This window comes from Mustelus asterias, chromosome 17 (genome assembly GCF_964213995.1).
Source record: "Mustelus asterias chromosome 17, sMusAst1.hap1.1, whole genome shotgun sequence".
NCBI lineage: Eukaryota > Metazoa > Chordata > Chondrichthyes > Carcharhiniformes > Triakidae > Mustelus > Mustelus asterias.
In genome coordinates this window covers 68,382,510-68,410,438 of record NC_135817.1, presented here as the reverse complement: position 1 = coordinate 68,410,438, position 27,929 = coordinate 68,382,510, and the positions used below count along the sequence as shown (strand labels likewise).

The 27,929-nt window shown below is 43.0% G+C and overlaps 1 protein-coding gene across 1 annotated transcript in view; it reads left to right on the top strand.

Annotated features, from left to right (window-relative positions):
- The window catches only part of impg2a (interphotoreceptor matrix proteoglycan 2a), a 72,691-nt gene that overhangs the window by 9,740 nt on the left and 35,022 nt on the right, over window positions 1-27,929 (top strand). The window contains exons 3-7 of the mRNA XM_078231894.1: window positions 11,425-11,574; window positions 22,876-22,934; window positions 24,462-24,482; window positions 26,914-27,167; window positions 27,276-27,335. Coding sequence (XP_078088020.1) covers window positions 11,425-11,574; window positions 22,876-22,934; window positions 24,462-24,482; window positions 26,914-27,167; window positions 27,276-27,335 — 544 coding nt within the window. The remainder of the gene's footprint in view (window positions 1-11,424; window positions 11,575-22,875; window positions 22,935-24,461; window positions 24,483-26,913; window positions 27,168-27,275; window positions 27,336-27,929) is intronic.

Below are 27,929 nucleotides of genomic sequence, written 5' to 3'. Positions count from 1 at the left end.
ATCATAGAACCCTACAGTGCAGAAGGAGGCCATTTGGCCCATCGAGTCTGCACCGACCACAATCCCACCCAGGCCCTACCCCCACATATTTACCCGTTAATCCCTCTAACCTATGCATCTCAGGACTCTAAGGGGCAATTTTTAACCTGGCCAATCAACTTAACCCGCACATCTTTGGACTGTGGGAGGAAACCAGAGCACCCGGAGGAAACCCACGCAGACACGAGGAGAATGTACAAACTCCACACAGACAGTGACCCGAGCTGGGAATCGAACCCGGGACCCTGGAGCTGTGAAGCAGCAGTGCTAATCACTGTCATTAATTAATTTGAATTTTTCAATTGCTAAATTAGGTTTAAATTAAAATTCCATTTGTGAAACACAGTATTACTTATTGAATGGTTCAGTAATTTATGGTTTATATTATTTTTGGACTAATTCAAATGCAAACTTTATTTCCTCCCTAGAAATTATCTCTACAGATCGAAACAGTCAGTAGGTAAGTAGATTTCTACAAAACACATTTTTCATTGTTAGTGCAATTAAATTGCAATATTTAAATTAATTGTAATTAATTTTACAGTTAGGAAAATTAACAATATTTTGCTTTTTGCAAGTTCAAGTAATGAAGACCTGTGCACGTAAGTTTATATTTCACATTAGGGTTTAGAACATGTAGAAGTGCTTCGTAGATTAACTATTTTTCTGAAAAGATACGCATTTGAAATTTTCGCAATTGCACTGCGTAATATCCAGTAATAAATATTTCCAATGCAGCACTAACTTATGTTAATGAAATTGGTTGTTGCCTTTGCCAAAATGTATTTCACAGCATGACTTACCTCTGTGTATTTGTGTAAACTGTCAAACAAGATATAATTCTCCTTCTAGTCCAGAAACAACTACAATCATGGGTGCACCTTCAACTGAAAACAACTCCATACGAAAAGGTCTGTACATTTATTATTAAAGTAATTTTTATTTGTTTCTCCAATATGTTATCTTTGCTGATATTAATTTCTCTAATTTCCTCACTCTTTCTAGTCCCTGGCTTATTATCTATTTCTGGAATGGAACTTGTGTCTTCTGCTGTTAATACAGACACAAAACATTTGTTGAGTTTCTCTGCTACTTCCTCATTCCCCATGAAAATTTCTCCTGTCCCTATTTCTAAGGGACTGACATTTACTTTAGCTACTCTCTTCCTTTTTGTATAATTAGAAAAGGTCTTACAATCTGTTTTTATATTTCTTGCCAGTTTACCCTCATATTCTTTTTTTCCCAATTTTTGGTAGCTCTTTGCTGGTTTTCAAAACACTCCCAAGCTTGCCTTTTGTTTCCATAGTATTGTCTGGCTCTTCTTTCAATCTATTACTATCCTTAATTTCCTGAGTGAGCCATGGATGAGTCCTCACAAGCATCACCACCAACATTCTCTAACTCAGAACATTTGCCACTGACCTCAAAAGTTTGTAGAGTCAAGGGCCCTGATCTTACTGGCACGGTCGCCCAAGGTTCTTAAGATCGCGCCCAAGGCCAATGGGGAATGCCGTTGTGTGAGCCTCGCCTGCCCTGGTTTTGGGGTGTCTGTGCCGGTAAAATCAGGGCCAAGATGTCTTGATTTATATGAGAATGTTGGACACTTGTGCTACATCTAGGGCAGCTGCAAAATGAGAGATGCTCAAGCTTCCCCCTTGCTGAGGTTGTGATTTCCAGAGGTGCTAGTTCAGTCCCCCTCCCCTAGAAAGAAGTTTACAGTACTACCTTTGTACAGAAGCCACATTAACCATGTTTAACTGTGTTTCCATTAATGATTTAGCCAAATAATACATTTCCAACTTTGTATGATACAAATCTAGTTGTGATGTAAACTTTGAGGAGAACACAAAAAGGCTGCAAAGGGTAAGAGGCAAGTTAGGTGAATGGGCAACAATGTGGTAGATAGAGTATAATGCGGGGAAGTGTGAGGTTATTCAGTTTAAAAGCAACAACAGAAAAGCAGAATACCTTTTAATAGTCATGAGACTTTTAAATGTTGATATAGAGAGAAACTTGGGTGTATACAAGGAACACAGAATGTTAGCATGAAGATACAGCAAGTAATTAGGGGACACATGGCATATTACATTTCATTGCAAAGGAATTGACGGACAAAAATAAGGAATTGTAAGATGTTGGAATTGGGGGAGACTCCACCTGGGTTTGTTTTCTTTAGGACAGAGAAAGCTAGGAGATTTGATGGAGGTGTTAAAAATCATGAAGTGTTTTGATTGATTAACTGAAAAAAACACTGTTTCCAGTGGCAGCAGAGTTGCCAACCAGAGGACACAGAGTTAAGATGATTGTCAAAAGAAGCAGAAATAACATGCGGCCAATTTTTTTCACTGAGCATGTTGGGGTGATTCTGGAACGCACTATCTGAAAAAGTGCTGGAAGCAGATTGGGTGGTCATTTCCAACAGCAAAATGCAAGGTAAATGTTTACAGGGGAAAAGGTTACAGAAAGAGCAGGAGAGTGGGACCAATTGGATAGCACAGGCATGATTGGCTGAATGTCATCTTTTTAGTGCTGCATCAGTCCATGATCCAACAATCTGCTGTAGGGTTAATGTAAGCCCTCCACATTTCAACGCGGCTCACCTCAGAGGAAAAATGACAGTTTGTCTTTACCTCTGCATTTATTGTCTCAATCAGTTTGATAGTAGCCATGCAAAATATCTTTTATTGAATCTATTCTTGGATTGCAGGCACCCAAGGACAGCATTTATTGCCCATTCCTAATTACCATTAAACTGTCAGTAATCTGGGAACAAACTACTGAGGGAAACAGAGACAGGGAGCCAGGATGTCTAAATAAAGACTGCAAAGTCTCCAAGTATTTAATAACATTATATTTCATTGTCAGATGCTAATGGAGACATCACAGCTGAAGAAAATAAGAACACTGTAAGTCCATTTCAGTACACCTTTGTTTACATTTTACATTATAAATCAATATGCTTTCGATTGCACTTAAGGAGACATGATTGCTGGATGAGAGTTGGGGTGACTAACTTCCATTTTGGTGATGTGTTCTTTTCTCTTCCTACTTCTGATAAAATTTGTTGGATCACGACTAGCAGACTTAAAATACTGCAGAAATTCAGATAAAATCTGAAGATTAGTGCCAGTACAGTTCTTCATTCGGCACGATTAGAATATCACTGATACTCAACAAGTGATTTAGTGAAGGTATGATTCACAAGGAATGAATTAGTGAGTGTGCATTTTCCCCTTTCCTTTACAATGAAGCTTTCGCCTAGTGCTTTCTTAAAAGGCTTGGCTGAAAATTATCCAGACTCTCCCCAACTAACAGACACAGGTTGGGCTGAATGGCCTGTTTCAATGTTGTATATCCTATGTAAATATGCTTTGAGAATTTGAATAGTATGTATTGCTTGATTAGGAGCCAAATGTTAAAGTATCTGAACCTCCAGACCAATTCTTGAAGTATTTTGTTAAACGTTATGGAAATCAAGTGCAGTTTCTACTTTTATAATGAGGCCCTTTATTAACTCAGAGCTTTGGAAAAGCTCAAGAGGTCTGACAGCATCTGTGAAGAGAGAAACAGAGTTAACGCTCCGCGTCCAATATTGAGTCCAACACAGTTCCAAAGAAGTCATATTGGACTCAAAATGTTAACTCAATTTTCCTCTTCATGGATGCTGCCAGACATGCTGAGTTTTTCCAGCACTTTCTGTTTTTAATTTCAGATCTCCAGCATTTTGCTTTTGTCTTTTCCCTTGTGAAATAAACACCCAGAAAACCACAGGAAGAGTATCTGTTATCAAACACTAGGAATGGAGAAAGGATAGATTAGAGCCTTGTGGTTTGCAACTCTTCGCTTCTTATCAGAGTTATATTTGTCATTGAGAAACAGAAATCAAATGCCAAGACCCATAATAGACTTCACTATATTTGTTTGTTATTTTTGCCTTTTATCCTACATCTGTGAGCATCTGAAATGAGTTTTATTGGCAATTACTTGCTCCTTACAAACTCTACCTACAATATCTATAATGATCCTGGGGATTGATCAGAACACCCCGTTCACCATATTTACAGGTTATATAGCACATTACCATTGCTGAAGCCCCCACTCTCAACAGAGGCTGGGCACTTTGTAATAAGTGGCTCACCTCTTGATTCCCCAAAGCCTGTCCATTAATTATAAGGTATAGACCAGGAGGGTGATACTTTTCACTTGCCTGGATGAGTACATTTTCAACAACACTCAACATTATCTAGCTGATTCAACTGACACTCTCTCCACCACCTTAAACATTGAGTCTCTCCATCACTGGCACACTGTGGCTGCAGTGGATAAGATCCACAAGATGCATAAAGGACTCCTTTAACAGCACCTTCCAAACCTGACACCTCTAGCAGAAAGGCAGCACAATGGGAGCAATATCATATGCAATCTTCCCTTCACATCATTATTGTCTTGATTTGAAACTATATTATTGTTCCTTCATCATTACTGCTCAAAATTGTGGAACTCCCTCACAGCGCTATGGGTATGTCTACAGCACATGGATTTCAGAGATTCAAGAACGTGGTTTAGCACCACCTTCCCAAGGACAATTAGACATGGACATGATATGCAGGTCTTCTCAGCTCCTCCCCCATCACATGAACAAATAATGAAAAAAAGGTTTATGAACTGAGCAGTTGTGAGTTGTGCTTCAGTTGTAATGATTGTTCATAGAAACCCTACACTGCAGAAGAAGGCCATTCGGCCCATCGAGTATGCATCAACAACAATCCCACTCAGGCCCTATCCCCGTAACCCCACATATTTACCCTGCTAATTTTTCTAACCTACGCACCCCAGGACATTAAGGGGCAATTTAGTATGGCCAATGCACCTAACCCGCACATCTTTGGACTGTGGGAGGAAACCGGACCACCCGGAGGAAACCCACACAGACACAGGGAGAACATGCAAACTCCACACAGGCAGTGACCCAAGCCTGGAATCAAACCCAGGTCCCCAGAGCTGTGAGGTAGCAGTGCTAACCACTGTGCAACCGTGCTGCCATTCATTGTAATTATTGCCAGTTGGTGAAGCTTAGAACTTGAGTCAATCTTTGCGCACTTTTATATATATTTAGAGTTACTCATTGCAAGCATACACCTCCTAACCTAACAACTACAGTTTCTGTCCTGTTATTTATAGGAATTCAAATGAATTAGCAGTTAATGCACAACACCTGCATTCGATGAAATACAATTAATATTCAATCATTTGGCATTTGAAGATGCACTCGCTAACCTTGATAGCTCATGTGAAGTCATCTTGCCACACTGAATCCAGGTCGTCTGGGTTAGACTGCTGGCTTTGACGATAATGACTATCTGCTCTCACTGCCTTCATTATCTCTGTCTGGAAGACCTGCTGATCCCCTGTGGGAATTGGATCTCTGTCTGCCTCGTGGACTTGGCCTCCTGTGCTGCGTCTGAGAATTTTTCAGTATGCTGTCTGGCCACATTGTGCCATTATTGCACATTTTCCAGGTCATAGAGCCATAGAGTCATAGGGGTTTACAGCATGGAAACAGGCCCTTCGGTCCAACTTGTCCATGCTGCTCAGTTTTTTACCATTAAACTAGTCCGAATTGCACACGTTTGGCTCATATCCCTCTACACCAATCTTACCCATGTAACTGTCTAAATGCTTTTTAAAAGACAAAATTGTACCCGTCTCTACTACTACCTCTGGCAGCTCATTCCAGATACTCACCACCCTCTGTGTGAAATAAATGCCCCTCTGAACCCTTTTGTATCTCTCCCCTTAAACCTATGGGCTCTAGTTTTAGACTCCCCTACCTTTGGGAAAGATATTGACTATCTACCTCATCTATGTCCCTCATTATTTTATCGACCTCTATAAGATCACCCCTCAACCTTCTATGCTCCAGAGAAAAAAGTCCCAGTCTCTTCAGCCTCTCCTTATAACTCAAACCATCAAGTCCCGGTAGCATTCTAGTAAATCTTTTCTGCACTCTTTCCAGTTTAATAATATCCTTTCTATGATAGGGTGACCAGAACTGTACACAGTATTCCAAATGTGTGGCCTTACCAATGTCTTGTACAACTTCAACAAGACGTCCCAACTCCTGTATTCAATGTTCTGACCAATGAAACCAAGCATGCCGAATGTGTTCTTCACCACTCTGTCCACTTGTGACTCCACTTTCAATGAGTTATGAACATGTACCCCTAGATCTCTTTATTCTATAGCTCTCCCCAATGCCCTACCATTAACTGAGTAAGTCCTGCCCTGGTTTGATCTGCTAAAATGCGTCACTTTGCATTTATCTAAATTAAACCCCATCTGCCATTCATCAGCCCATTGATCCAATTGATCAAGATCCTGTTGCAATCCTAGATAACCTTCTTCACTGTCCACTATGCCACCAATCTTGGTGTCATCTGCAAACTTACTAACCATGTTTCCTAAATTCTCATTCAAATCATTAATATAAATGACCAATTACAGTGGACCCAACACTGATCCCTGAGACACACCACTGGTCACAGGCCTCCAGTTTGAAAGACAATACTTTACAACCACCCTCTGGCATCTGTCATCAAGACAATTTTGTATCCATTTGGCTACTTGACCCTGGATCCCGTGAGATTTAACCTCATGAAACAACCTACCATGCGATACTTTATCAAAGGCCTCGCTAACGTCCATGTAGACAATGTCGTCTGCATTGCCCTCCTCTCCCTTCTTGGTTGCCCCTTCAAAAAACCCAATCAAATTCGTGAGACATGATTTTCCACTCACAAAGCCATGCTGACTGTCCCTAGTCAGTCCTTGCCTCTCTAAATGCCTGTAGATCCTGTCTCTCAGAATATCTTCTAGCAACTTACCCGCTACAGATGTGAGGCTCACTGGCCTGTAGTTTTCAGGCACCTCCCTGCAGCCCTTTTTAAACAAAGGCACAACATTTGCTACCCTCCAATCTTCAGGCATCTCACCTGTGGTTGTCGATGATTCAAATATCTCTGCTAGGGGACCCGCAATTTCCTCCCTGGCCTTCCACAGCGTCCTGAGATACACTTCATCAGGTCCCAGGGATTTATCTACCTTGATGCACTTTAAGATTTCCAGCACCTCTTTCTCCTTCAACACGGGGAGAACATGCAGAGTCATAAGGTTACATGTTGTGGTTCGGTACAATTCTGCTGCTGCTGAATTTTCACGGTGTCTCATGGATGCCCAGTTTTGAGCTGCTCGATCTCTTCAAAGTCTATCCCATTTAGCACGGTGGTAGTGCAGAAACAGTCAAAAAATAGAAAGTAAAACTAAACTGATCATTCTCAGGTTGGCAGGTTAGTGGGTATCACAAAGATCAGGGCTATGGTCTGAAAAATTGCACCTTGTATATGTTTTTGTTCTTTTTCTCCATTTCTAATATGAATAATTCAATGTTTTTTTTGTGCTAGTAACTTCCTTACAATTCTGTAGTCAAGATTCTGACCAATCCCCTTTTCCAAAGAGTTTTGACTCAAATGAGATCACTTTCTTTATTTTCTCTTTTATTGTTCTTGAGGCATGCATTAAGAATTGTGTGTGTTGGATGAAGTTGTGGTAGAGTTTGGTAGTAATTCTGACAAAAGATTTAAGATGAGCTGCTTTAGCATTGATCCTTACATTTCATTTTTAATTGATAATTCCGATGGGAACAATGCAATCTCTTCCTTGTTCCCATTTTTAAAATCCCTACCTCGCATCCTCATGAACCTTCCCCATCCATTAAGGAGATGTGGTGTTTTTTTTATTGTTAATTAATGGGATGTGGGTCTCGCTGGCAAGGCCAGCATTTGTTGCCCATGCCTAATTGCCCTTGAACTGAGTGACAGTTCAGAGTCAACCACATTGCTGTGGCTCTGGAGTCACACGTAGGCCAGACCAGGTAAGGACGGCAAATGTCTTTTCGCTAAAGGACATTAGTGAACAGACAGGTTTTTACAACAGTCGACAATGGTTACAAGTTCTTCATTAGGCTTGTCATTTCTCTATTTTTTTATTTTGAATTCAAATTTCACCATCTAATGTGGTGGGATTTGAACCCGGTTTCTCTAGAGCAGTACCCTGGGTCTCTGGATTACCAGTTCAGTGACAATACCTCTACTTCAGTGATAATACCACCATGCCACCTCCTCTGACTGAGGTGGAGTCTCTCGTAGCTTGAGGTGCATCACCTTAGAGCCTGCCCAGGGACCAAGTTTCCTGTAACGGGCCATCTAAAGCAAGAAGCTAATTTGCATCTGGAATTGGACCTCGTTCCTCAGTTTATTAGTAACAGTGCTGGGCAGCAAGAGATTCCAATCCACTATTTAAAACCTTTTTGTTATATTAGTGACTGACATAACATTTGAATACATTTCAAATATGTAGTGAGAAAGACATCATCAGCATCCTTCTATCCAGCTTTGTCCAATCTTTTCTCAAAGTTTTGAATATATTTAATTACTGAGTAGTCACAACAAAGATTGAGAGAGTGTGTGAGACAGTATGAGGGAGTTGAATTAACATCAATAATTGGTCATTCACATAATATGGGGGGAGGGCAGCAAGTTCAAAGTTAACTGTGAGTATTTGTGAAACTTTCTGAGACTGAACATACTTTTAAAAACAACTGCTCAACGCTCAAGATTCATTATTTAAAGAGAAATTTCAAAAGTTGGCTGAAATACGATAATGCAGACGAAGCAAAGGATTTTATGTGAACCTCCTTGTTCTTTAATTCAGTTTATCTTCAGTTGAGTAGACAAATGGAATCATAGAATCTCTACAGTATAGAAAGAGGCCATTCGGCCCATTGTGCCTACACCACTAACTATCCCACCCAGGCCCTATTCCCATAACCCCGACGTATTTACCCTGCTAATCCCCCTGACCCTAAGGGACAATTTAGCATGGCCAACCTAACCCGCACATCTTTGGAGTGTGGGAGGAAACCGGGGCACCTGGAGGAAACCCATGCAGACACGAGGAGAACATGCAGACTCCGGAAGTCACCCGGAATTGAACCCGGGTCGCTGGCGCTGTGAGGTGGCAGTGCTAACCACTGTGCTACAGTGCTGCCATGGTGTCCATGTACATGTATTATTATGGAGATTTTGTGACGCAGTGGATAACATGCCTTTCTCTAAGCCAGAAGCTTCTAGGCTCAAGACCTACCCTTGAACCTAATGGGCACGGAAGGTGTGTTCATTACACAGCCAACCAGGATGAGTATCAACTTGAAAATCCTCCCAACAAAACTAGCAGGTACTAAGATCAGAAGAGATCCCTGGTCAGCCTTGTGATGGAAAGAAGGTTGGAGCCTCTACCATCCCTCCAGGCATGTAAAAGTCCTTGTTGCCACAGCAACACAGACTCCCTGAGTGAACTGTAACACACCACCACTGCAAGTATTATTGCTCATTTATACCTGTGAAATTCAAATAACCTTGAGGCTAAACTGGTAATTCCAGGAACCTAATGCTAGGCAAGTGCATTGAGTAACTATAATAAAAACAAAATATCACAGATTCTGGAGATCTGAAATATAATCAGAAAATGCTGGAAAACCTCAACAGGTCCGGCAGCATCTTTGGAGAGAGGAACAGAGTTAACATTTCGAGTCCAGTACAACCCTTCTTCGGAACTGGAGAGAGGTAGAAATGTGATGGGTTTTATACCATTGGAAAAAAAGGGAACAAATGAAAAGGTAATGTAAGTGATGGCCAAGCTCTAACCAGCACCCTCCCACTGCCTTTTTCAATAGCATAAAATTGCCATCGATTGAGAATTGAGAAATAAACAGAAAACAGAGAATAGGAATAAGCAGATCATTCTCAGGATGGTAGGCTGTTACCAGTGAGGTACCACAACGATCAGTGCTGGGGTCACAGCTGTTCACAATTTATATAAATGATTTGGATGTGGGGACCAAATGTAACATTTCCAAATTTACTGATGACACAAAACTAAGTGGGAATGTGAGATGTAAGGAGGATGAAAGGTGGCTTCAAGGGGATTTGGACAGGCTAAGCGAATGGGCAAGAACATGGCATATAGAATATAATGTGAATAAGTGTGAAGTTATCTAGTTTGGTAGAATAACAGAAAGGTGGAGCATTCCTTAGATGCAGAGACTCTGGGAAGTGTGGGTGTCCAAAGGGACCTCGGTGCCCTTGTTCATGAGTCACTGAAAGCTGGCATGCAGGTGCAGCAAACAGTTAGGAAGGCAGATGGTATGTTGGCCTTCATTGTGAGGAGATTTTCTACAATTATATAGAGACTTGGTAAGACTGCACCTGGAGTGTTGTTTACAACTCATTTCCCTTTATCTAAGGAAGGACATGCCTGCCAAAGAGTGAGTGCAACTGAGGCTCACCAGACTAATCCTTTAATGGCAGAATTGTCTAATGAAAAGAATTTGAAGAAACTGGACCTGTATTCTTTAGAGTTTTGGACAATGAGAGGTGATCTCACTGAAATGTACAAAATTCTTACAGGGCGTGTCAGGGTAGATGTAGATTGGATGTTTCTCTTTGCCGATGAGTCTAGACCCTGGGGACACAATCTCAGAATAAGGAACAAGACATTTAGGACTGCAATGAGGAGAAATTTCTTCACTCAGCGGGTGGTGAATCGTTGGAGATCTCTGCCCCAGAGGGCTGTGAAAGCTCAACCATTGACAAAAGTTGATAGTGTTCTGGAATCTAATGAGATCAAGGGATACGGAGATAGTGGAGAAAAATGTCGTAGAGCTAGATCATCAGCCATGATCTGTTTCAATGGTGGAATAGGCTCAATAGGTTGAATGGTCTACTCCTGCTTCTATTTCATATGTTCCTAACACAGCGATCAAACCAGTTCAAAATACTGACTAAGTATTCCATTTGAATTATCATGTGCAATATTATCATATGCTGGCAAGAGCAAGGAGTATTCATTTTCCATTGACATTGACACTGTTTCTCAGAACTAATACCAGATTAAAAGGCACATTTGTGCTGAGGGGCCTGTACTCACTGGGATTTGAATAAGTTTGCTCCAAAGCTATTTTACATTGGTCCCCAGGAAGAAAAGACTTTCATTCCTTAATCTTGTGTTGGACTAACTCCAGGTTCCAGAGAACAAAATACAGTGCATTAACTGTCTCCATTGTCCAGTTCCCTCTAAGGTCTTGAATGTCATTGGGCTTGCCCCACTGTAGAAATGTTTAGATCCCATTCTCCTCCATCACAGTGCCCCCTTTGTAATGTTAGTAATATTAGAAATGAATTGACGAGTGGAATGAGTTGAGCTAATTTAGGCCAGGTCAAGATGAATTGTCTTTGAGCGTTTCAGTAATTTATTCCTGATTCCTCACAGACCCCCAGTGACACTGAGCACGTTACAAAGAAACTGTCAGATCAAATGCTGGAATTCACCATCCAGCTTGCTGGGGAGAACTACACTGAGGAACTCTCTGACCCCTCTACAATGGATTATCAGAAACTAGCTGATTATGTCAATGCCAAGGTAAGATCAAGATGCGGAGATGCCGGCTTTGGACTGGGGTGGGCACAGTAAGAAGTCTCACAACACCAGGTTAAAGTCCAAAGGGCTTATTTGGTATAACAAGCTTTCAGAGTGCTGTTCCTTCATCAGGTGAGACAACCTCACCTGATGAAGGAGCAGCGCTCCGAAAGCTGTGATACCAAATAAACCCGTTGGACTTTAACCTGGTGTTGTGAGACTTCTTACTAAGGTAAGATCGAGGCTTCATAGAAGATATTTTAAAAAAGAAGCATTCTGTGACCAGGTTGGAAGATTGAAAAATGTGAGCCATGTAAATACAAGCATAAAAATTTATGAGTTGCAGTTAGCTATGATCAACAAGAGAGTTAATTATATATCGATATGAGATGAGAATAAATGTGTGTTGCACAGAACAACAGTCAAAATTTGTAGATCTGCCATGACACAGCTCATGGTAGGTTGGGGTATGGTTTATTCTAAAATAATAAGAATATTATATTTCATACAGAAATGATGTGTAGAATTCTGTGTATCCCTTTAAGGCAATTGCAGTGTTGCTCTGGTTCAATTAAACTAATGGTTCTTGGGCTGATCTTGGGCTGGTCTCTTTATTTTGTATATACTTGGAAAAGTATGACTCCTGACAGAAACTTCAAATCTGCCTTTGGTGAGAAAATTCCCTGTTGCGTTAGATATTATGGTTTCCTTTCTTATCTTTAATATTGGCTTTCAATTATATCAGAAGTGGGATTCCTTGCTTGAACTGTGTAGATGCGAGCTGTGTTTATAAGCTATGAATCCCTATAAATCCACATTAGTTAAAGCCATTTTATCCAACTTTTTGACACATTTATTTTGTTCCATTTGGTTGATGGAAATTGAGTCCCTTTGGTTCAGAATTAACATAAAGAAGAACTCAGGGGCAAGTTTACAAAATTTGCAGTTGGTATTTTCTGGGCGCATTTTCCAGTCTGGATGTGAGAGGTTTTACAATCACTGCAGTGCTGACCCTACTGGTGCTACCAGTGCAAGTAACAGCTCAGGTAATCCACACCAGGGAATTGGGAAAGGAAATGGTAGAGGAATGGCACCAAGAAATGGACTAGTAATGTCCCAGGAACTTGTTGTCCAAAAGGTCAGTTTACATCTATCCTTGGTTGCGGCACTCAGGAATGTGAACCTGTCAAACTCTGCTTTTAGAATCATAGAGAATCATCGAATCCCTACAGTGCAGAAGGAGGCCATTCAGCCCATCGAGCCTGCACCAACAACAATTCCACTCAGGCCTTATCTCCATAACCCCAAGTATTTACCTGCTAATCCCCCTGACACTAAGGGGCAATTTAGAATGGCCAACCTGCACATCTTTGGAGTGTGGGAGGAAACTGGAGCACCCGGAGGAAACCCACGCAGACAGTGACTGGGGATTGAACCCGGGTCGCTGGCATTGTGAGGCGGGCAGTGCTAATCACTGTGCCACCGTGCCACATTTAAAAGAAACATGTTCGAAGCCAGAACTTTTTGTGGATTCTGGAACAACAGGAGTACTTCACACCTCACTATGTGCAGTTCCGTCAGTGGATTCACAACACTGCAAGGAGTATTGGCCAACTCTATGAGCATCTGCAGTGCACCCTTCACTGGCAGAGTTCCTTAAGGCCAACCATGATGCATGGATTGCTGCTGACATTTTGGGCTCCAATATGGAACTTCAATATAACTAGTGATCATATCGAGAGTTAGTCCAGTCCATACAGATCTCATTAGTGCCATTGGGCCACTGCCATGCAGATCAAAAGGGAGAATGGAATACAATGATATCAACAATAATAGGGCTGGAGGTAACATTTACCAAGGTGCTGTTTGCTGGTGGGAACATCTTGGACTCTCCTATCTAATGGTGTTCTGGGCAGCCACTGGTAGTCCCATTTCTAGAGCAGAGTGTGGCTGGAGGTCAGTTGCAACACAACACAATTTTTCCATAGCGTGTGTGTATGAAGTACAGGCAATGGAGCCACCATTCTCTGCCCATTCCAAGTAAGTGTGCTTCTGTCAATAGATGTGAGTTGGGAGGTAACGGTGGGTTTAGTTTGATTGATATTGTACAGGTTTATTTGCATACATCTCTCCTCTGTTCTTCCTCAAAATATCACAAACACATAAGGATTACTATCGGTAAACCCTGCCTTCAGTTTAAATGGTACTGAAATGGGAAGTGATAAACAGACCATTACGGGAAGGGACAGGGAGCACAAATCTAAAACTAAATCAACAGATAAAGCTTGAGGTTCCAAAAATAGTAAAAGGACAAAACTTAACACTCTGGGCGAAATCTTACCAAAAAATGGCAAAGTGTTGGTTGCCTTGAGAAAAACGGTGCGTTTCCCTGCAGATCTTACTACACGCTGCCACAAAAAAAGGTGTTTTATACGTCAAGTGGAGGGGGTAGGGCCTCAACACTCTGGCAAAACCTGGCTGCACTGAGATTGGGACACCATGTTTAAAAGGTTCCCTGATCAGAGCAGACAGTGACCTCCACCCCCCCCCCCCCCCCCCCCAGCCCACTATGGAGGTCTCAGGGGCTCCCCCCATATCCCAATCGGAGCTGGCATTCACCACCCCCTCCAATTTCCTCCCTGATCAGAATCAGCATTCATCCCCCCCTTCCCCCCACCCCCAACCATTCCACCTGCCCCCCCACCCCGCCCCCCCGATCAGATCCAGCATTTCTCTCCCCCAAATGGAGCCGGCACCTCCCCCCCACCTCCCCCCGCCCACTGCTGATTGGAGCCGGTATTTCTCTCCCCGCGATTGGATCCGGCACTTCTGCCCCCCTGCTCCCCCCATCATTACCCCAACCAGATGGCATTTCTCTCCCCCACCCGATCAAGTGACTATGTAAATGCAAGATTTTTGTTCATTCTTTTTCTACCTCTGGAATTGATTCTTTCAATACTCTCCTCGCTAGCTGCCTGTCTTCATTCTCTGTAATGTCTGCTCTTGCAAAACTCTGCTGTCCATGTTTAGGCTGCCTCTGAATCTCATTCGCCCACCACTGCTTTGATTGCTGTTCTATACTGGTTTCCAATTCAACAATGTCTTTGAAATCTTGATCCTTGTTTTCCAGTCCCTCCGCGGCCTTATCACTCTCTATCTCTATAATCTGCTCTAGCCCCACAAGCCTCACGGTCTCCGCACTCCTCTAATTCTGGTCTCTTGAGGATCCCACAATTTAATTGCTCCGTGTCTGGTGGCCATGCTTTCAGCTGCCTTGCCCTAAACTCAGGAATTCCCTCCCTAAACACAGCTGCCTTTCCACCTCTCTCTTCTCCTTTAAGATATTCCATAAAAGCTACCTCTTTAATGAAAGTTTTGTGCATCTGTTCTGCGGCAGGATTTCACGCTTTGGGGCAGGATCCCAACATTGGGGTCAAATGCAGGCACCCTGTGTCAGGAACAGTCATCCAACATAGATTTTGTCTGGATCAGCCAATTAGTGGCCACTTACCGTTGGTATGGACAGGAAGGGGTTAATTTAAATAGCACTGATTTCTCCTATCATTACCTGCCCCTAAACAGAAAGGTGTTTAGATTTACCTTCCCCTATATAAGCAATGGAGTATATCCCAACCCCTCAGTTTTGGTGTGATCCAATTTTTCTATTAATAACCTCAAAGCAAACTCAAGGTAGGATGTCTGACAGGGTCGGGGTCTGACAGTTCTGGAACTCTGCGCATGCGCAGTGATCCCGATCTGTCAGACTCCCCAATCGCTGGCCAGCCCGGGACCACCGCAGTGCTGCCCCTCCAGCCCCCCACATGGCCCGATCGTGGCCCCCACAACAATTCCCGGGCCAGTCCTGACCCCGCTGCCCCAGAGCACCCCGATGTCTAGCCCAGCAGTGATGATCCCCCGACCCCTCACACCTGCAGACCCCACCCCTGCTGATCTCCTCCCAGGGTCAGAACCCCTCACCCTGGCAGACCACCCCCCCCCCCCCACCTGCCCAAATCGCTGCCCTCCCTCCATCCCAGACTGATCCTGTCTGCAGAGAGGCAGCGGGAACCCCCCACCCCCACCGATCACCCCTAGGCCCTGCCCAATAGGTGCCGCCTCCTTGGCACTGCCCAATGCCTGATGGGCAGTGCCAAGGTGCCCCATGGGCATGGGCACTTTGCCTCTTGGGCAGTGCCAGGGACACAGGCTAGCACTGCCAGGGTGCCCATGCCCAGGGGGCACCACCCCCCCACCGCCCAACCCCCTGGGGGGCCCCGATTGCCCCCCCTTCATTCTGGTGGGGTTCCCACTAGCTCCCTGAACATGGGGAGCTAGTGTAAACGGAATGAAGTACTCCTGGCGGGGTGGGAGATTCAATCGGGACCTGAAAGTTCCCGATAATGAACTGCTAAACATACTTAAAATACATTTGAAACAGATTCGAATGACTTACCTGTCTTCCCACCAGCTTCGAGCGTGGTCTGACCGGCGACTGTTCCCGGCTCTGGGAGATGTGTATGCGTTCCCGGCGCATGCGCAAATCCCGGTACAAGGCCGGCGACTCTCACCTTCCACTGCAACCCACCAGAAAAGTTGTGGGTCGCGTTGGGAGAATCGTGACCGATGTTTCACATGGATTCCAGACACCAGAATCAAAATCCAATGAGGTGTTCCTTCACGGAGGTTAGCAGGTTGAAAACCGATGCTGGTTAATTCATTTTTTCCACTGTTGTTGACTTCACAGGTGGGGGTAGACATGCGGAAATAAATCAGTCTTGTTGGCACAGAAGTTCCAGCAGAAACAGTATAGATGGGGCCTAATATTCAGACCTGGGCAGATAGCTCCTTTTCTGTGCAGCTGCTTGCAGGATGGTAAACAGCAGACTGAATCTGTAGTACAGCAAGGCAATATAGCTGGTTCCACAAGCTTGAGGTCATGTCACCTGACTGTCATCTCTCCATATTGACTTTGACAAGGGACGTGTATTCCTTGTCTGGGTCGCTGAGATTAAATGTCTCAGAATTGACAGGAAGGCTACCGGCCTCTTTTTCCCAGTTGACGAGTAGAATCCAATTGACAAACTTGGGTTTTGGAATGCAGATGGTCTTTGTGTAGCTCTCTTTGAATTTGCTCTTTGCAGCCCAAGTTGTTAGTGTCTCTTCAGATATGTGAGTAATGTGGTATATGAATTTCAATGCCAGTATGTAGCTTGGTATGCAGGCAATGCATCCCAAAGACTGGTCTGTCATATCAAACAGCATATCCCTTCCGCTGCTCACAACAAACAATGTACAGACCGTAGCCAATCAACTTGTGCTTGCAAAACTCAAAACACAGTTGTTCAACATTGGATGTGATTCTGCAATTGGACAACATTTGCTAAATAACCCTCAGTGTGCTCAGAATTACACTGCCAATCAATTGAAGATTGGAAGTCAGGCTTGCAGTGCGGCATATTTGCATGCACTGTGTACTAATATTATGAATTGATACACAAGTACACACATTGCACCCGTTTCAGCTGATCAAAATAAGTGATAGCCATTCGCTTGTTCATTCCTTAGGACAATCCCTTGACCAATCAGAGTCAAGATGCCTGCTTTAAATTTCAAACAATTCTTGGTAGTTAACTGTGAGCCACCATCAACTGGTCCATTCCCCATGGTAATGCTCCTACCAGTTAGAGTCCACTTACCAACCAATCAGCACTCTCTTCTCATCCAAAAAAAGTTGCTGTTTCCTCTGATCTTGGTATACTTGCGATTGTTCTGATGAGTGCAAGACAAAAGCTTTGGCAAATGTCTTTTTTCAGCAACAATCAAGTTCTGTACAAGCGAAAGTGTTGTTTTCCCTGAGTAGGCTTCACCGAATATGGAACAATGGCACAAACTTGTTGCATGTTGACTCATATAACTGCTTTCATTTCAATTTTTTTCCATTTCAGCTGTCAGCCAACACAAGCATGTTTGTGACTGGAATGCCGGCTCAGAAAAGATGAATTTAATCAGCCTTGTTTTCTTTATCCACATTGTAAAATAAGTAATTTGATCTTTGGCACAGATAAACATCTGAAACAATGCAGCAGGATCATAAGCTCCACGTCTATGGGCCAAGTGCTGGAAAATGGGATTAGTGTTGTCAGATCTTTGTTGACCAGCATAGACATGATAGGCCGAATGGCCTTCTTCTCTGCTGTAAACGTCTATGTATCTATGAAAATGGTTTGAAGGCGACAATTGGATATTATCTATTTAGCATCAATGTCAAATCCACAAAGCACATCCACAGATCCCTGAAGGTGACAGGACAGATAGATAAGTTGGTTAGGAAGGCAAATGGAATACTTGCCTTTATTGGCCGAGACCTCGAGTACAAGAGCAGGACGGTCATGCTGGAACTGTATAAAATGCTAGTCAGGCCATAACTGGAATACTCTGTGCAGCTCTGGTCATCACATTATAGGAAGGATGTGATTGCACTGGAGAAGGTGCAGAGGTGATTTACCAGGGTGCTGCCTGGGCTGGAGGGGCTGAACTATGAGGAAAGGTTGAATAAACTGGGACTAGTTTCCTTGGATTCGCGAATGTTGAGAGGGGACCTGATAGAGGTGTATACGATTATGAGGAGCATAGAAAGGGTGGATAGAAAGGCACTTTTTCCATTAGTAGAGGGGTCAATAACCAGGGGGCATAGATTTATGGTATGAGGTAGAAGGCTAAGAGGGGAGTTGAGGAGAAACTTTTTCACTCGGAGGGTGGTGGGAGTCTGGAACTGACTGCCTGAAAATGTGGTTGAGTCATAACATCTCATAACATTGAAAAAGTATTTAGATATTCACTTGCACTATCGTAACAGTAAGAAGTCTCACAGCACCAAGTTAAAATCCAACAGGTTTATTTGGCATCACGAGCTTTTGGAGCGCTGCTCCTTCATCAGGTGAGCGGAGAGTTGGGTTCACAAATGGGAAATATATAGACAAAGACTCGGTTGCAAGATAATGGTTGGAATGCAAGTCTTTACAGGTATGGACAATGCGAGTGGAGAGAGGTTTAATCACAGGTTAAAGAGGTGTGACTTGTCTCAAGCCAGGACAGTTAGCAGGATCATAAGCTCCACATCTATGGGCCAAGTGCTGGAAAATGGGATTAGTGTTGTCAGATCTTTGTAGACCAGCATGGACATGATAGGCTGAATGGCCTCCTTCTCTGCTGTAAATGTCTATGTATCTGTGAAAATGGTTTGAAAGCAACAGATTCAAATTTAGGAACACAGACCGGAATTTTCAGAAGTGGCTGGACTCCTGATGTTGGTGCTGAAATCGGGGTGCAGAGGGTAGGCCCGGCTTTGGAGGGTGGTGGGACCCAAGCCACATTTTCAAGCAGTAGCCAATTAAATGGCTGCCACTAGGTCTGTCCTTCCCTATAAGGATGGCAGCCTGCCTTTAAGAATTACCAACCCAATCAGTAGCGGTACCTATTGCTCAGACTGCACCTGCAGGATGAGAAGGCAGCGATAGTCATGTCAGTAAATTGGCATGCAGGCAGGCCCTGGTTAGCTGGCCATGGATTTTAAACGTAGCAGTACCATTGTCATGGGTGTGACTGTTGCCATCCAGGGTACCCTCCATGGGAGGTGTAGCACCCAAAAAAGAGGACTCCCCTTGGAACCTACTGGGAGGCCACCAAAGTTTACCTGACCATCTCCCCATGTGGCAGAATGACCCAAAAGCTCTGGAAAATACCCAATGAGCTGGAAAGTGTCCCTTTATTGGTTTATTAAGTGACTCAATTGGACTCTCAGTGACTGCCTGTCTGCCACCTTTTCTGCCTCTGGCAAAATGGCAAGGCGCTGGGAGGACATTGGGCAACCGCCCCCCCCCCCCCCCACCCCCTCTCCACCCCTCACCCCCGCCACCTTCTCCCACTATTTTCCAACCTTCCTGCCTCTCAACCTCACTCCAAAGAGCTGGCAAATATCAGGCCGCAGTGGCCAGCTTCATATCAGTTATGTGAAATTGGAACTGATGCAAGATGAACATTGAAACATTTGCAGCAAGTTCTCTGAACCATTCTAAGCCCAGGGTTTGCCCTGATTGGGGATGTGGATGTGTCAATGTATGCGTGTGTTGTACGTGGGTCTGTGTGCGCAGATGTGGGTGTGTGTGAAATGGAGTGAGTGGGTCGATGCATGAGGAGATACTGGTTCTGAACAGTTACCAGTGACGGGACTGCAGGTCCAGTCATATAAAGAATTTTAAGGCACCTTTTACAAATTAGATCTTAATTGGAATGTAGCTTCATTAGATTTCGTCCTCAGTTGGCACTCTTGATGTCAATCAGTTACTATAGAACTGTGTTGGTATCAATATGATCGCAGCTCCCTCTTCCCACAATAACATTGGCCATTGCTGACGGTAAATAGGTGACATATTTAACGTAACAACGGGTGTTAATGCTTTAAATCTGATGTGGAGTCAGGCCGGTAAATATAGGATTCTGGAAAATCGGCTTCCACCACAAAAGACAAATCAAAGCATTTACGTGGGTGGTAATTTGGCCTCATGCCAATTAACTCTGTGCTGAGGTAGATAATGTAAGAGCACATTCAGTTTCAATTATCTCATTGCAGACTAAAAATTACTTTTCAGTGTTTGTTACCAGGGGCCTAAATTCTGCAGTAGACTTTTTTTCCCAAAAATATACTTCATTCAAAACGCTTGTAAAGGTACATTACAATACAATTCAAATGCAGATGTTTCTGGTGGAATACAAATCCGTTTGGTTAAATGCAGTACATGGCACTCTTAGGTATCTGGAGGGCACAGAGCCCTGTGTTACTGAGCTGCCCGGGACAAACTGAGACAAAAGTCAGACATCCTTTGCAAACTTACATTCCAGAAGAAGCTTGGGGCTTGTTCGAAAGTTCTGATGAGGTGTTCTGCCTGTCTGTTCAGGGAACTGTCCGACAGGATCCATCATCTCCTTTATCCACAGGTCCTCAAGGACATTACACGCAGACCACAGCCTGACTTTTGGTGAAATTGGACTTTTTCTGCACAAACTTTACTACAAGGGGCAGTTGGTATAGCGCGATTTGACCAAATGGAGCATTCAAAGAACAAAGAAAATTACAGCACAGGAACAGGCCCTTCGGCCCTCTAAGCCTGCACCGACCATGCTGCCCGACTTAACTAAAACCCCTTACTCTTCCGGGGACCATATCCCTCGATTCACATCTCACTCATGTACTTGTCAAGACGCCCCTTAAAAGTCACTACCGTATCCGCTTCCACTACCTCCCCCGGCAACAAGTTCCAGGCACCCACCACTCTCTGTGTAAAAAATCTGCCTCGTACATCTCTTTTAAACCTTGCCCCCCTCACCTTAAACCTATGCCCCCTAGTAATTGACTCTTCCACCCTGGGAAAAAGCTTCTGACTATCAGTGGCAATGTGGGCAGACCCATCCTTTATAACACCAGGGACAGATAGAGCTTCAGCATATGGTGACATAGTATTTGCACAGGAATAGGGCTAATCTTTGTGGGTGTGAATTGGGTGCCACCACTCTCCCCAAATCCCCTGTGAAAGTAAAATAGGGCATGATGACGTTGCATGGACAACATGATGTCACCATGCCCGTCTCCAAAATTATGGAAGATTATGGGCATGGAAATCGGCAGCCCATTCGCCATTTTGGAATTACTAAGTAAGAAGCACTTGAGCTTGTTAATGACCATTATCTGCAGTTTTTGGTTGCCTGCTGCAGTTTTTGGGCTTCGGACATGATTTGATTTGATTTGATTTATTGTCACATGTTTTAGCATACAGTGAAAAGTATTGTTTCTTGTGCACTATACAGACAAAGCATACCGTTCATAGAGAAGGAAATGAGAGAGTGTTACAGTCATAGCTAGGGTGTAGAGAAAGATCAACCTGAATGCAAGGTAGGTCCATTCAAAAGTCTGACAGCAGCATGGAAGAAGCTTTCTTGAGTCGGTTGGTATGTGACCTCAGACTTTTGTATCTTTTTCCTGACAGAAGAAGGTGGAAGAGAGAATGTCCGGGGTGCATGGGGTCCTTAATTATGCTGGCTGCTTTGCCGAGGCAGCGGGAAGTGTAGACAGAGTCAATGGATGGGAGGCTGGTTTGCATGATGGATTGGGCTACATTCACGACCTTTTGTAGTTCCTTGCGGTCTTGGGCAGAGCAGGAGCCATACCAAGCTGTGATACAACCAAAAAGAATGCTTTCTATGGTGCATCTGTAAAAGTTGGTGAGAGTCATAGCTGACATGCCAAATTTTCTTAGTCTTCTGAGAAAGTAGAGGCATTGGTGGGCTTTCTTAACTAATGTGTCGGCATGGGGGGACCAGGACAGGTTGTTGGTGATCTGGACACCTAAAAACATGAAGCTCTCGACCCTTTCTACTTTGTCCCCGTTCATGTAGACAGGGGCATGTTCTCCTCTACGCTACCTGAAGTCGATGACAATCTCCTTAGTTTTGTTGACTAAGTTTGGAAGTATTTTACCGCAGCTACGACCACAAGGCTGCATAAGGGTGAATGAAAAGGCCTGACCATGGCTGAATGTAGCTGTAGATTCTGCTGGTGGAGTTGACAGCGTCTATATGTTTTTTATCAACTCGATTTTTCTGAGCTTTTTTGAGCTATGAACAAGAGTAGCGTCAGATTCAGAGAGCAGCCGACTTTTAAATGTGTAGCTGTGGCTGGCTTCCTGTTCGAGGCATAACCCTCTCTGCTGGGGGGGCGTCCCGGCTTAGACCCCTGATTGGGCGCAGAGCCCTTCCCATTTGCACCTCTGATGTGCCACCTTCCCGCTGGGCAACCACTAATTGGCCATCCGATGCTTGATTGGACGAGTTGAGATAGCAGGAGCGAGTTTCCATTCTGCCTCTCTCACCCTGTCAGAAAAGATGAAATCTGGCCCATGGTCGATGTATAGCTTGAGACAGCTGCGTACAATGACAAATTTCTGCAGAGGCCTAATGCTAACCAGCAGCTGATAGTTATATGCTCTATTGTGACAGTCAAACAAAATACTTTTCAGTACGTTTTGAAAAATAAAACAAGACTCTTAAAAGAAAATCTGTTATATTTACCATTGCCTTTAACATGTTAATAGTTTATAGTACATTTATCATCGAATAAAGCCATTGGTCTGTTTCACTGTAATTTGGTGATGAAGTAATTATTCTCCGTAACTTTTAAATTGTATTTTTCATAGCTCAATGATTAATATTTTAAAGTTATGGTTGTTTCCATCTCTTTTAATACAATTACAGATGGAGAATGTCTTTGGAAAATTTCCAGGATATCAGACAATTAATATCTTGGATTTCAGGTTTGGGAGTTTGACATTTCTAATTGAATTTGTTGCATATTAAATGACCTGAAATGCTAATTTTCTTAACTCCTACAGAATCATAGAATCCTACAGTGCAGAAGGAGGCCATTCGGCCCATCGAGTCTGCAGTGACCACTATCCCACCCAGGCCCTATCCCTATAACCCCATGCATTTACCCGAGCTAGTCCCCCTTGCACTAAGGGGCAATTTAGCATGGCCAATCAACCTAACCTGCACATCTTTGGAGTGTGGGAGGAAACCGGAGCACCCGGAGGAAACCCACACAGACACGGAGAGAATGTGCAAACTCCACACAGACAGTCACCCGAGCCAGGAATCGAACCCGGGTCCCTGGTGCAGTGAGGCAACAGTGCTAACCACTGTGCCACCTTGCCGCCCCTATAAACAAGCATGTTTTAGATGGAGGGTGGAATTGGGATTCCTTTTGCAAGTGTTGGGAATAAATATGCTGGTCCAGACTTTGTGGGGATGGAAAAGTTTTGGTTGGTGAGGCGGGGGTGGGGAAGAACGTTTAACCGTGAACTGTTGGCATTTGCAGTTATTACTGAGAATGACTACTGCTTTGGGATTTGCATGTGAATTTGCCCACACACTAAATCCTGTAGTTGTAGTCTGTCACCCAATGCTCTCTCTGGCACAGGCTGCACTGCACTCCCTACCCTGCCAGAACCAACAAACATTGAAATGATTGATGGAGTGAGAATTCCCCTTTTCTGCACTTATATCACTTTTAGTAACCCCATAAAAACTTACACATTGTTCAATCAGGTGTCATTGGATTTTCAACCAAGACCTGAATAATAATTAATGCTGAACAATAATTCAGGCTCTGAAAATATAATTTTATAATGCAGAGCATTGTTAAATGTCTCCATAATGATTAATTACTTGATTTTTTAAAAATGAAGTTTTCGAATAATAGTTCAAAACATTTCTTTTTCTGGGATGTTCCAGCTTCCACCTTGTGTATGCCACTATCATTACTTTTCTCTCCGTGAAATGTTTGAAAGGTGATTTGATTTTATTGCTTTTCAATCCCTTGTTGGCTGTCTGTGGGAATTCTTTAGTGTGATTGGTTGCTTGGACAGCTTGATGGCATCAATGCAGCTGGATGATGGGGATTCTCATTAAGGAATACAGCAATCCATTCACATCGAGAGAGTTGAGGTTCTTACCACAGAGATCACTAGATCTCTCAGCAAAGCTTCTTTTCGAGGCCATCCATAATCACCCATGCCTTGCAGCTGACAGCAAACTTTGTGGGCCATCACACCAGAGTATGTAGTATCTTGGAGTCTTATAATGGGCTCATTTCATGTCTGTTTATATATACTTATTACTCAAGAAGCAGATGAGTTAAAGTATGCTACCTCCCCTCCCATCCACACCAAAATGAAAATATGCTTTCAACTTTTAAAAAATGGGTAAATTATATCTCATTTTCTGCCTTAATAAATTCAGTATATTGAATCTAATATAAATTTTCTTGCCTTCTATTTTAGGGAACATCTAAATCCAGACAGGTAATGTGATCTAAACAGAGCCATTTTAAGACTTCTCTTTAACAAGGCTTATATTGAATATACACATGCTTTATCCTACAGGGAACATATATCATAAGTGGAATTAAAAGATTCTGGTACATTTTTATACATTTAAAAAGTAATTAATGGTTTCCTATGTTCCTAAACTTGTAGCTTCCCAAATATTAGGCTATATATTAGATTTTATTCACATTATCTCTTACAGCTACAATTATCATTAGTTGAATTCTCAACTCTGGGATTTGCTCCCTGGCAAATGCAGTTGACAGTGATGTGTTTACAGTGACCAGAGTTTGATTTGTTCCAGCATTCCAACCAAAATTATAGATAGGATTATTTCCAAATAGAGGAGCTTCGCAGTGAAGAGTTACATTTACATTAATACATTTATTATGTTTAATCATATTTATCGGAACCTTCCAAAATTTGGATGATCTTCAAACAGTTTCTGGAATGAAAAATATGGCCTTTCAGAAAAAATGCCTACTTAGATTGTTTGTATTTTCTCTTCCCACATCTAGTGGTGTGTAAGGCATCTGATACCATAGTGAGCATTACCTGGAACAGATCACTAGTCAGTCGCCAGAGGATTACAGCTTGAGGGGAGCCAACCAAGCATGGTTGACTAAGAGACTCTCCCACTCCTACAGCCTGCTATTGGAAGGATTTTGCTGGTTAATGCTCAACCTGTCAGCCGCATTATGAATGCACCTTCCTTGGCCATTAAGTCCTGGGGTGGGGCTTGAACCCGGTGCTTCTGGCACAGAGGCAGGGATGCTAGGCACTGTGCTTCTGCTTACTTAGATAATAGTGTAAAATAGCTAGGGGTAAATAGTTCTTTAATTTGTAAATTCATTTCTTTGAGGTTATTTTTAATGGCGTCCCAGTCTTGTTTTATTTTCCTTTGGTTTTCTGAGTATTTTTTGTGTGTTTCTTCACCCCAACCTAAGATTGTTTAGCATGGGCAAAGCAAAGCTGTGCACAATGCTTCTCTTCATGGCTTCAATACCAGTGGTTTGCTGTCTCCACGGGCAGATGGAGTGTGCAGATGGATAGAAGATTGGTTAACTAACAGAAAGCAAAGAGTGGGAGTAAATGGGTGTTTTTCTGGTTGGCGATCAGTGACTAGTGGCGTGCCTCAGGGATCAGTGTTGGAACTACAATTGTTTACGATTTACATAGATGATTTGGAGTTGGGAACCAAGTGTAGTGTGCAAAATTCCCAGAAGACACTAAGATGAGTGGCAGAGCAAAGTGTGCAGAGGACACTGAAAAGGGATAGAGACAGTCTAAATGAGTTGGCGAGGGTCTGACAGATGGAGTACAATATTGGTAAATGTGAGGTCATCCATTTTGGTAGGAATAACAGCAAAATGGACTATTATTTAAATGGTAAAAAATTGCAGCATGCTGCTGTGCAGAGGGACCTAGGTGTCCTTGTGCAAGAATCACAAGGAGTTGGTTTGCAGGTGCAGCAGGTAATTAAGAAGGCAAATGGAATTTTGTCCTTCATTGCGAGAGGGATGGAGTTTATAAACAGCAAGGTTATGTTGCAGCTGTATAAGGTCCTGGTGAGGCCACACCTGGAGTACTGTGTACAGTTTTGGTCTCCTTACTTGAGAAAGGATATACTGGCACTGGAGGGGGTGCAGAGGAGATTCACTAGGTTGATTCCGGAGTTGAGAGGGTTGGCTTATGAGGAGAGACTGAGTAGACTGGGGCTATACCCAATGGAATTCAGAAGAATGAGGCGAGATCTTGTGGAAAAATATAAGATTATGAAGGGATAGAAGCAGGGAAGTTGTTTCCACTGGCGGGTGAAACTAGAACTAGAGGGCATGCCCTCAAAATAAGGGGGAGCAGATTTAGGACTGAGTTGAGGAGGAACTTCTTCACACAAAGTGTTGTGAATCTGTGGAATTCCCTGCCCAGTGAAGCAGTTGAGGCTACCTTATTGAATGTATATAAGGCAAGGATAAATACATTTTTGAACAGTAAAGGAATTAAGGGTTATGGTGAGCAGGTGGGTAAGTGGAGCTGAGTCCACGAAAAGATCAGCCATGATCTTATTGAATGGCGGAGCAGGCTCAAGGGGCCAGATGGCCTACTCCTGCTCCTAGTTCTTATGTGTCAATTTCACTCCTTTTCTCAGCTCTACATTGTGTGTGGATTTGACCATCAGCAACCATGAAGTTGTGTAAAACTCAGAAAAATGCTTTGCTTCTGAACTGACTGAATTAACATACATTTCCAAGCTACATTTAGAACCTCATAAACCTCTAGCTTTGTGATCTGAATTAACTCAAGGGCAACTTACAAAATATAGAAAATCTCCATCAGTATCCAAACCCTGTAAACCAATGCTCTCAGGGATTTTATGTTCTGTTAACGCATGTTACTTCCTGTGCAGCAGTAGCAATGTAGCGGTTCACTACACTGTGACGTTCGATGGGAGTACTCGAGCTTTATCAAATGAGACACTCAATTTCATCAATCTGAATTCCAATAAAGTAGATGACCTTTCCTTTGAAACGGCAAATCAGCTTCCAGCTGCGTATACGATAATTGACTTCAAGAATCTCATAGTTGAGGCTTTGCATAAGGAAAATCTCATCGGAAATGCATCGCTGACTTTTAAGCCAGAGACTCTTCAGCTTATGAATGGTAAGATGTGTTAATTTCTAATGAATATCCTTCAGAACTGAGAAATGTATTGGAGCCGCAAATCTGAAAAGACAAACAAAAATAGTAATTAACTGTGTTTTCCTTAAGAGCATTCAACCAGTCTTACACTTGGAGCCGTCAACTTTGACCCAGAGAATCAAGCAATAGGTATCTCCTTTTTCGGTTTTCTATGTTGTTTTTGCTGCTTAAAAATGTACAATGACAGAATAGAGATAAATCTACAACTGACAACGTTAAGTATTCCCAGTTTAGGCTTGAAAAGAATTGGATGGAATTCTGAATTCTCTTTGCATTGACTTGGCAAGGTGCCCAATCTCAAAAGAAGGTTCCTCAATCCTTCACAGTGAGTTACGTTTTCCTTAGAGTCTGTCCTTATGCTCTGTATGAAAGAAAGGACTGACTTACAAGCTGCATGTCTGGCATAACAGGGCACAAACAAGACACCTTCTTCGGGAAAAAGATACGAAAGTCTCAGATCACGTAAACAGCTTCTTCTTTGCTGCGATCAGACTTTTGAATGGATCTACCATATATTAAGCTGATCTTTCTCTACAACCTAGCTACAACTGTAGCACTATATTCTGCACCCTCTCTTTTCCTTCTCCCCTATGTACTCTATGAACTGTATGTTTTGTCTGTACAGCATGCAAGTAACAATACTTTTTACCGAATCCCAATGCATGTGACAATAATAAATCAAATCAAATCAAGAAAATGTAACATTTTCTGAACCCCAGAATG